The 11,365-nt window shown below is 42.3% G+C and overlaps 1 protein-coding gene across 2 annotated transcripts in view; it reads right to left on the bottom strand.

Moving 5' to 3' along the window:
- Positions 1-7,861: 7,861 nt before the first annotated feature.
- LOC126175241 (uncharacterized) overlaps positions 7,862-11,365 on the bottom strand; it is a 39,042-nt gene continuing 35,538 nt past the window's right edge. The window contains exons 2-3 of one of the 2 annotated variants that reach the window (XM_049921881.1): positions 9,461-10,343; positions 7,862-9,292 (exon numbers count right to left, since the gene is read on the bottom strand). In XM_049921881.1, the coding sequence (XP_049777838.1) occupies positions 9,129-9,292; positions 9,461-10,343 (1,047 nt within the window). In that variant the 3' untranslated portion in view covers positions 7,862-9,128. Of the gene's footprint in view, positions 10,344-11,365 lie in introns of both variants that reach the window. The other variant, XM_049921880.1, reaches the window with a different exon arrangement.

Here is an 11,365-nt window from a genome sequence, read left to right on the forward strand (position 1 = left end):
TGACTGTACCATATCCCAGTAAAGTAGAGCAGTTTTGAGGGATAAGTTGTGGTCTGGGGATGTGTCTAGTGGCAGTAAGGGTGAACGGGGTTGGAGGTAGATGTGCGAGCGAAGGCAGGCCACCAGAATACTTCATTCAACCAGAATACTTCATTCACCTGTGCGTCTGTAGAGCGAGCGAGTCTCTCCTCTCTTTACGTCATTACGTGGTAGGAAACAACTCCATCCCATTTCAGTCATACCGACCCTTCCGCAGCACGTCTTTTAAATTACTGTTGACACAATGCGCAGACACAAACGGAGAGTATTTATTTTACACATACGAAGAGAATCTATATCCGAGGTCTGTTCAAAAATTCCGGAACATTCGTAATTTAGTGCTAGTGGAGTGTTGGAGCGAAATGCGGTTGGCATTCCTGCACACACCTGTGTTTAATATGTAACTGCCGGAAGTTTCATTGTTGTATGTCTATTAGTTATTGTTCAGTGAACAGTAAGCAGGACGTTGTGTCACACAGTTCGCGAATTCGAGATGGCAGAGTTAAAGGAGCAATGCGTCTGCTTTAAATTTTACACGAAACTCAAGAAAAGCTTTGCACATCAAATGATGCAGGACGCTTACGGTGACGAGTATTTAAGCCGAACTCCGTGTTACGAATGGTTCACACGGTTTACAAATGGCAAGACGGTACTTAAAAATGACCCCTGTGCACGATGCCCTTCGCTGCCTACCGACGAAGCTCATCTCAGGAGCGTCAACGAAATCATGCTTGCCAATTGAAGACTGACTGTCCGAGAGATTGCAGAAGAAGGTAACATTTCCTTTGGATACCGTCATGACACAGCATCTTCGAATGCATCGTGTTGCAACCAAGTTCGTCACACGGCTCATGAGCCATTACCAGAAATACCTATGCCTCGACGTCTGCGAAGAGATTTTGGATTGCGCAAATGGGAAAGAGATGTTCCTTAACAGAATCATAACTGGTGATGAGACGTGGGTCTGCGGTTGTGATGTTGAGATCAAGGTTCAGTCTTCACAATGGGTCAGGAAAGGTTCTACAAGACCAAGAAAAGATCGTGAGGTCAGGACAAATGTCAAAGTCATGCTAATAGTTTTCTTTGACACTGAAGGATGGAGTTCATCATGAATTCATTCCGCAGGCAGGAACTGTTAATCGATGGCACTATAGGGACGTGTTGCGACGCCTGCGAGAAAATGTAAGAAGGAAGCGGTCTGAAATGTGGCGAGGCAATTCATGGCTCATGCATCACGATAATGCACCCGTACATTCATCCCTCTTGGTTGTAACTGTTGCAAAAGCGATGTCACTGTGCTGCCTCGTTCCCCGTACTTTCCAGACCTGGCCCTCGGCTTACTTTTTGGTTATTTCAAAGTTTAAAACCCCGTTGAAAGGGCGAATATTTGCAACAATAGACGATATATAAGGAAATTTTCAGATGGCGCATCGCGCGAACCAGCAAGAGGCGTACCAAGTCTGCTTCCGAAAGTGGAAGCGGCGTTGGGAGCGGCGTATCAATTGAGGAGGAGAGTATTTCGAACAAGACAATGCACATTAAGTAAAAGGTAAGCACAGAAAAATTTTGTGGGCAAAGTTCCGGAAGTTTTGAACAGATCTCGTAAATCTCCGAACACCACCTGGCGCTGCCAGTTGGGAAACTGATTGTTAGTCATTCTGTACGTCTGTCGTGGCTACCTTCTGTTAAGGATCAGTTCCCACGCCAAGAGAACTTCTCGCTCTTCAGTTTACACACAGGAAAATCGACTATACCCTCCCCAGCATTTCCTGTGCAGTTCCAGTAAGTGAATAGACAAAGTAGCTTCAGTGCCCTCATGTTTAAATAGTGGAGTGATTTTCAGTTTATTAAGTGAGTACTTATTTGCCGTAACTGAGAGAGTTTCTATATAAAATATGTTTCTGTAAACAATAACGTCTTGATTTCTAGTGATATGCACCTCTAGAAATGAAGAAGTTATTATTTATAGAAACGTATTTTATATAGAAACTCTCTCAGTTATGGCAAATAAGTACTCACTTAATAAACTAGGAGATCCAGGCCTAACAAAACTCTACTATCTGGTGAGCAAGACGTATGAGACAGGCGAAATACCCGCAGACTTCAAGAAGAATATAATAATTCCAATCCAAACGAAAGCAAGTCTTGGCAGATGTGAAAATTACCGGTCTATCAGTTTAGTAAGCCACGGCTGCAAAATACCAACACGAATTCTTTACAGACGAATCAAAAACGGCAGAAGCCGACCTCGGGGAAGATCAGTTTGGATTCCATAGAAATGTTGGAACACGTGAGGCAATACTGAACCTACGACTTATATTAGAAGACAGATTAAGGAAAGGCAACCGTACATTTCTAGCATTTGTAGACTTAGAGAAAGCTTTTGACAATTTTGACTGGTATACTCTCTTTCAAATTCTGAAGGTGGCAGGGTCAAAATACAGGTAGCGAAAGGCTATTTACAATTTGTACAGAAACCAGATAGCAGTTATAAGAGTCGAGGGACATGAAAGGGAAGCAGTGGTTGGGAAGGGAGTGAGACAGGGTTGTAGCCTATCCCCGATGTTATTCAACCTGTATATTGAGCAAACAGTAAAGGAAACAGAAGAAAAATTCGGAGTGGGAGTTAAAATCCATGGAGAAGAAATAAAAACTTTGAGGTTCGCCTATGACATTGTAACTCTGTCAGAGACAGCAAAGGACCTGAAGGGCAGCTGAGCGGACTGGACAGTGTCTTGAAAGGAGGATATAAGATGAACATCAACAAAAGCAAAACGAGGATAATTGACTGTAGTAGAATTAAATCGGGCGATGCTGCGGGAATTAGATTAGGAAATGAGACGCTTAAAGTAGTAAATCAGTTTTGTTATTGGGGAGCAAAATAACTGATGATGGTCGAAGTAGAGAGGATATAAAATGTAGACTGGATATGGCAAGCAAAGCGTTTCTGAAGAAGAGAAATTTGTTAACATCGAGTATAGATTTAAGTGTCAGGAGTCGTTTTTGAAAGTATTTGTACGGAGTGTAGCCATGTATGCAAGTGAAACATGGACGATAAATAGCTTGCACAGGAGGAGAATAGAAGCTTTCGAAAGAAGAATGCTGAAGATTAGATGGGTAGATCACATAACTAATGAGGAGCTATTGAATAGAACTGGAGAGAAGAGAAATTTGTTCAAATGGTTCAAATGTCTCTGAGCACTATGGGACTTAACTTAAATATCTCAAGTGCGCCAGTCTTGTTCGCACTGTTGAATCGGACTTAATACGTAATCTAGAAATCTAATTGCCACAATTAGTAGTTATCTCATTCAGATAACCATAATGGCGACCACGTTCAAATGGTTAAAATGGCTCTGAGCACTATGGGACTTAACATTTATGGTCATCAGTCCCCTAGAACTTAGAACTACTTAAACCTAACTAACCTAAGGACATCACACACATCCATGCCCGAGGCAGGATTCGAACCTGCGACCGTAGTGGTCGCGCGGTTCCAGACTGAAGCGCCTAGAACCGCTCGGCCACTCCGGCCGGCAGAGAAATTTGTGGCAACTTGAGTAGAAGAAGGGATCGGTTGTTAGGGCATAGTCTAAGGCATCAAGTGATCACCAGTTTAGTATTGGAGGGCAGCGTGGAGGGTAAAATACCTAGAGGGAAACTAAGAGGTAAATACACTAAACAGATTCAGAAGGATGTAGGTTGCAGTACATACTGGGAAATGAAGAAGCTTGTACAGGATAGAGTAGCATTGAGAGCTGCATCAAACCAGTCTCAGGACTGAAGACCACAACAGCAACAAACAATAACTGAGAAACGTTTATCTATAGAGTGATTTTAGTGATCTATGCAATGTTCGCGAGGAAGGAATAAGCAGATTGGTAAATGCCAGTTATTGGAAAAGATGGGGAGGCTAATAGTTTCAGGAACAATCAGCATGTGTGATTCATGCATCTTGCAGAAATGAGTAACCAGAGGTATTTGAATTAAAAGTTTATCAAGAGACGCTCTTTTCAGAGGAGCAGCCTTCAACGTTAGCTGGAGTCAAACGTATGCGTTCAGTTGAAGTGAAATTTAATTTTAAAACTAGCTCTCTGTTTTGTGCGGAAGCTATTGATGATGAATTTTTTATAAACAGAAGATAAAACACCATAAATAGCGGTGAGAGGTTTACGAGTTCGATACTTCAGCTGTGTAGTTCGTGTAGTGGATAGGAGGCTGAATGGGGAGACACCATCCGAACACGTATCTGCTTTCTTGGGAATCTACGTGCTGCAGATGCAAGATATGACGAGGACTTCTATAGAAAGTTCTTTCTAGGCTCAGCGCCTAAATATAGAAAAAAAGGACGGCTTGTAAGTGAAGGAATTAATGCATTAATGGAGGAAATATTTAATTACATGCAGGGGAATGACGACTACCAGTTAGTGTTAGACAAATTGTTGGAGCAGGTTTCGAGTACATTAACTCATATATATACAATCAATGCTAGACCGAGAAAAAGTATGCTGTTTTCATCACAATCTACACCAGAAAAGATTGTTGTGTGATTTCGTAGTTTGAATGATGCATGGTATTCTTCGAAGAGTGAAGACAAACGAGCAGAAGGGGAAAGAATTGCAAAAACAGCTGCCATTATAATCTTGGAAGATATTGAGTCATGGCAATGATAGTTCTGTTTTCCCATCTTATGACAAAGTTTGCGGTAGGACTGAGGAAATTGTATCTCGGACACTCAGTGTCATCACGGATTGCACTTCAACGCAGAAAAGGGTAAAACAGAAAATTGAAAAGAAGCTGACAACTATATCTCACTCCCTTACTCCTGCCATTGACCGTCGATACTTCATAGCACCTACACTACATGCTGTCACATTCTTCATCCACAGGAAGTTTGGATCGGAAAATGTGATAGATCTACTTGCTGGTTTAGGATCAGTGGAACGTATTACGAACCACAACAACTGGAGCTACCAACTGTGTGCGACATTAAACAGCCTGCCCCAAGTGGAATATTTTGTCACTATATAATCGATAATGTCGATTTCAACGTCTGCACCATCGATAGCTGGAATACATTTCACGACATGGAAGGCATCAAATGCATCACCTCAGTTTCATGTCTCCCATCATCTGAAGAGATACAGAAGCTTGAATCGGCTCCGTCTGCCATAGAAGTAGGCCACCTGGTTGTTACGGAATTTCAGGTATTTGAATATCAGCAAGGTGTGAACAAACTCCAGTATGCTGCATTCTTAAAAGCTGACGAAGCCAAATCCGGATCTTGCCTCACCGCTTCCAACGACAGTAGCTCCGCTCCAGCAGTCTCTTAGAATTTATTTAAGTCAATATTAATTTTTTACTTTTATATAATGCTTCTTACAACACTATTTTTTGTTGATTACTCGTGTTTGGTTACTTATTTACGTATACAACAATGAATCAATAACTACCTACTGCAGACCGAATGGGACAGAACCGAGGGGAGGGTGGATTGCCCTACCGATGACAACCAAAGATCTAGTACCACCTGAAGCTGTACTGAACAATATCATTTGCCTATGTTCTACTGGGTATGGGGGACGCTATGGACACCGAAAATCCAGCATTACGCGTTTCATGGTTTGGGGAAAGTGCCGCGGTGTGAGTATGAATTATGTACTGTTTCTCGATCTGCAAGATGATGACGATGTTGATACAATTGTTAGCTTTTGACGTGTACCCATTCAAGATATGTTGTTACTTCATAATAATTAATGTAGATTTTCTGATATTTGTAAGTTAAATGGGCATTAAACATTTGTTTTATGCCATTAAAACACTGTTTTTACTAATTTGTAATGTTTCTACTCCCTGCAACGCGGAAACTATTAGTTCCAGAGGAAAAAATAGGACCTTTTTTGTAGAAAATTTAATGCAGTACAGTTTTTACCTAGAAATGTTTTCGATAGAAGCCACGGTTTACGGGTAGTTCAAGAAAATCGTAAAAATATAACTTTTAAAGGCACTCCCCACCACCACCCCAACTTTGCACCCCACAAGTGGAGATTTTCAGTATGTTCTTCATGACACTCTCCCCCATCACTGTACAAAAATTTTCGACTACATGAGGTTTTTTCCCTAATTCTCTTTCCTTGACTTGACTAATGTGCAACTGTGACAGTTTTTGAAGTAGTACATGCATTTTACAACAGGTGCACGCGAGTGTTTTCAACAAGTGTGTGCATTACGAGTTATTTCGCGGCAGTTTGTGTGTATCCGCTGTATGAGTGCGCGGATAAATGACGTAATTGAACTGAAGTAAATACAACCAGCGACATTTGAGCTTTAGTTTGACATAACAAGTGCTGTTGATAATAAATTCCAGTTGCCACTCGGCATTACGTAACAGGTATTACACGTATTTTCTTTTCTTTTTCCAAGTGATTTGTTGTAGTCATATAAAGCATTAATGTCGCTGTAAATCAATGATGCCAGCAGAAGACACGCAACTGGTCGATCTATGCCCAAGGAGGAAGAGAAAAGCCATCAAGAGCTCCAGAAACAGACGAGAAACCGGGAATCAAGACTGCAAACCATTTGGTTGTGTATTGCTTAAGCCTCTTCCTCTGAAACCGTCAAGCAACGCAGAAGCAAGACTGGATACTGTTTGAGTATGCGCTGCTCGATTCAGACGAACACTGCACTCTGATTTACACCTAGGTGTATTCCATTATATCGCGAAATATGGGAGTGTTACAGAAATGATACAGGATTTGGGCTGGAAATCATTAAAAGAAAGGCGTTTTTCGTTGCGACGGAATCTTCTCACGAAATTCCAATCACCAACTTTCTCCTCCGAATGTGAAAATATTTTGTTGGCACCGACCTACTTAGGGAGGAAACCATCACCGCGATAAAGTAAGGGAAATCAGAGCTCGTACGGAAAGATATAGGTGTTCATTCTTTCCGCGCGCTATACGAGATTAGAATAACAGAGAATTGTGAAGGTGGTTCTATGAACCCTCTGTCAGGCACTTAAATGTGATTTGCAGAGTATCCATGTAGATGTTGATTGTGACGCTAATTACGATTATACTCATTTAAGACTGGGTACTGAGAAAATGGATAAATTATGTATGTATTGCAATGTCCTCATTTGAGAACGAAACGCCAGGAATGTGCTATACGGGAGGTAACCTGAAACTGCCACTATTACATTCACCACACTAGCTATTAACAATGTACGTATCAGATGACGAGAGCCCACCAAAATATTTCTCGGCGAACATGCCCAAGATTTGAAATGACATCGATCGATGTTCGCAATATTGCATACGAGAATCGAGAGACAACATTCAAAGTACAAGAGAAATTTTATCAACGTACAGGATTACTACTCGCACTGACGAACGCGCAGATCTCAAATTCCTTCAAATTTATGTAACGGGGAACACTGATGCACAAATCGATCAACATTATCCGTTCAAAATGGGCAAAAATTTATTATGTACGCACCGGATGGAAAAAAGTATTGTGTATACAAAAGCACATCAATAAACAAAATTTAATTACAAACACGTTCTTCCTGTGAGTGGCATTGCAATACATGCCGGGTATTAGCTGCTCAAATATAAAAGCAAATTTTATGAGAAGTTTAACAATTATTAAAAATAAAATGCAAATGAAACAAAAGAGCTTTAATTCTGTATTTTGTGATTTTATTTGGCATAAAAAATCAATGAACAGAGGTAAATGGACCATGTATGTACCAGTATGAGTGGACATGAAGACAACGGATTTCGCTGGGAAACGACACTACGATCCAGTTTCTCCAAGCAGATGTGGGATAGAGACTCCTTGCATATTTTGTTCGTTGATCAGAACGGCATTTGAACAACTGATGAGCCACTGTAACGAACTCAGAAGATTTATGACTTAATATAACACAAAATTTCCGATATATATTGTTATCGGTAAACTAAACAGTAGTCAGGAGATGAATACTTTTATAAACTTGACAATAGTGAGGTTTTAGCATTGGAAAAGAGGTCACTGGACAACAGGAACGAAAGTTGTTAGCAAATGATTCATACCGCGAGACCTGACCGATTGGGTTCAGTGATAAACATAGAGCTAAGTCTACTGAATATGGATGGAGAGTAACATAATGTGGCAGACTTTGGTGTGAGACTCTATGTGAGGTATCTCAGTGTCCGCTGGTTTGTCACACAGTGCCAGTACATGCACTATGGCTACCACTTGCAACCATTGCCTCTAATGCCTGCCCGTTATAGATTTGTGCCTTTACACACTAATCAGCCAGTGGCTTGACATGCCTCCTGTGCAAAAAGCGCAGCAGTGAACATCGTCAACTACAACATGCATTGTCTAGTAATGAAACGCACCAATTGTCTCGAACTAATAGCTGAGGGAGATGACCTTGAGATTATTTTGTTTTATTAATCTTAATATATGACGAAAATACGTTAACTGTTTGGGAATAGGTTTCATAAAAGGTAAGACCAGCTATCTATCTGTGGTTCAAGCTAGATACTTTTTGTGGAAAGAAAAACTGTTTTAATTACATTTCTAGTGCTGTTGTCTGATTGTCATTACAAATTTCATACTCAGGTACGGGTTTTACAGTTAATGAATGTAATTCATATAAATTAGCTTTTATTGATTGACAGAAAAGCACATCGTTACAAGAAAACACAGCCTTCGTCTTGTTAGTAATTCAGAGCATTGTTACATATATGGCTGCCAACGTGTAGGTATTAACAACTTCATCACTAGAGTGTTATCGATACTGAACTACTAGTAGTGGTAATGAAAGGACGTGCGGAGGTAACAGAGAGTAAACATGTGGCAAATAAAAATTAATGGTAATTAATATGGACGTATACATACATTACAAAGGCCAGATTGTAAATGGGATCTTCAGAAGAAGCCAGGCTTGAGAAATAGAGCAGAGGGTGATTTGTTTGCTCCAGTGCGATAAATTTGACAAACATATCGCGATGGTAACATTAATCTTAAGTAGCTGTCACAAAAACTATCGTTACTCCATTTGTAATGAGAACTATCCTGCAGGTACTACTTAATGTCTATGGACTTGGCATCTGCAATGTCTCCTTGCGAGAATTCCAGAATGGAATCTTGGTTTCCTCACGTCGTAATGAAAGGCTAGAAACAGAGCGCAGAGGTCGCACTCCAACTTCCCGGCCCATACCGACCAGCCTGCTAGGACACTCGCCCATCAAGCAGCCACCTAAGGTGCTATTGAAGTGACTTCCGTCTGGACACTTGCTGTGCGATGCTTGTAGGCTGCCGTCGCAGTAGTAGTACCAGTTACAGTTCGACGTATCTGCGAAAATGCCGCTGGAACGACACGTGAAGTCTGTTCCTGTGCTAGAACACTCGCCCATCAAGCAGCCACCTAAGGTGCTGTCGAAGTGGCTTCCGTCTGGACACTGACTGTGCGATGCTTGCAGCGTGCTGTCGCAGTAGTAGTACCAGTTGCAGTTCAACGGATCTGCGAAAAAGCCGACGGAGGGGCACGTGAAGTGCGAGCTGCTTCCGGGGCAGACTGTTGTGCACTCTCCCTGCACGCACCCTCCAGCCGAGCTGTCGAAATGAGTACCACTCGCACACGTAAGCTGCGTCGCTTCCGAAGCATCGCCAACGCAGTAATAGAAAGAGGCACAATCGGCTGGATCTGCAAAAAATCCCTGCGACGTGCACTGAAACTTGGTGCAGCTGTGGTTGTAACTGATGAAGTATTCGTCAGCGTTGCAGTACGTCGCTTCTGGTGACGCACCTGGGCCACTGCAGTAGTAGTAAACGGAACAGTTATTCGCATGTCCGTAATAATAAGTTCCGTTGCATGTAGAGGGCCCAGGCGACTCATTATTGACTGGACAGTCGGGGGCAATACCTATGCAAGTGGTCATGTCAGCACCGATTGCAGTACCACTAGGACACTTAGCAACAGTTAAGGTCGGTACAACACCAGCGGTGTTACACACAAAGTACACAGACGGATTTTCAGGTGGAAATCCGGCAATGCCATCATTGTCACAGGCAAAGGAACAGACGGATGGTTGCTGAGTTTTGCTGCAGTCGCCCTGGCAGGAATCGTAGTAGGTGCCGGCGGGGCACGGGCTGACGGTCTGCGAGTAGCTGCCGTCGCTGTTCTCTGTGCAGTCCACGTAGTAGCCGCAGTCCGTGGGGTCGGGCAGGCGGCCCTCGGCCGCGCAGACGACTCTCGGTGCAGCCAGTTGGCAGCGGGCGAGCTCTGGAAGTGCCGCCAGCGCCAACAGCTGTTTACGACAGAGAATCTCTTTAGGGACAGCAGGAAATTTCGGAAAAATAAAAGTGCACGGTGACTGATAAAAGAAGCACAACAACCAATAACACTGTAAGACAAAATTAGCCAAATAACTAAGAATCAACGTAATGGAAGATATAAGGTGCCACTGGAAGCCCAAAGCTCGAACTGCCGTAGCTTAAGTAACTGTCAACAGAAAGAGGAAATTACTGTCTGTAAAAGGCAGAAAGAGAACACAGGAGAAAAATACAGAAGTATTTCATCTGGAAGTGGCACTATATCCAGCTGTAAACTGGACATCTGGACATGTGGACAACGAGTAGAAAAAAAGAAAGGAGGTTGGAAGCATTTGAGATGTAGATGTAGAGGAGGTTGGAAAGATTTAGGTAGCTACAAGAGCAAATAAAGACTTACTGGAGACAGTAGGGGAGAAAAGAAGCCTAATGCAATTTGTAAGAGAGAGGAAGAAGAAATGGATTGGTCATGCGTTGCGGTAGGACTGGGTCATGGATAAAGCGTTCGAATGATTAATGTACGGGAGAAGAACGAAAGGACGGAAGGAGATCATACACGATGATAGATGAAATTAAAGGAAATATAAGCTATGTGGAAATGAGAAGAATAGCAGAAGGCAGAGGAAACAGTGTAAAGACCTGCCTACAGCGAGAACGCATTATACTGTTTTACTGTTTACGCTAACAAAAATAAATCATTATTCACTGGTCTCTAGAATTCATGGAACGAAAATTGTTTGTACACACATCAAAAAAGGTTCTGCATCACCTCGGTTCCGAGAGTTCCGGAACCTGTACAGATATCAACATCATCTCCGCCCTTTTTATTGCTCTTGAATCCCACACATTGCATGGTGTACCACCATACAGCGAGACCTTCAGAGGTGGTGACCCAGACTGCTGTACACACCGGCACCTCTAATACCCAGTAGCACGTCTTCTTGCATTGAAATGATAATTAAACGGACACCCTAGCTGCAAACAGGCGTTGATGTACTTC

Source organism: Schistocerca cancellata, chromosome 3 (genome assembly GCF_023864275.1).
Source record: "Schistocerca cancellata isolate TAMUIC-IGC-003103 chromosome 3, iqSchCanc2.1, whole genome shotgun sequence".
In the NCBI taxonomy this organism is placed as follows: Eukaryota; Metazoa; Arthropoda; class Insecta; order Orthoptera; family Acrididae; genus Schistocerca; species Schistocerca cancellata.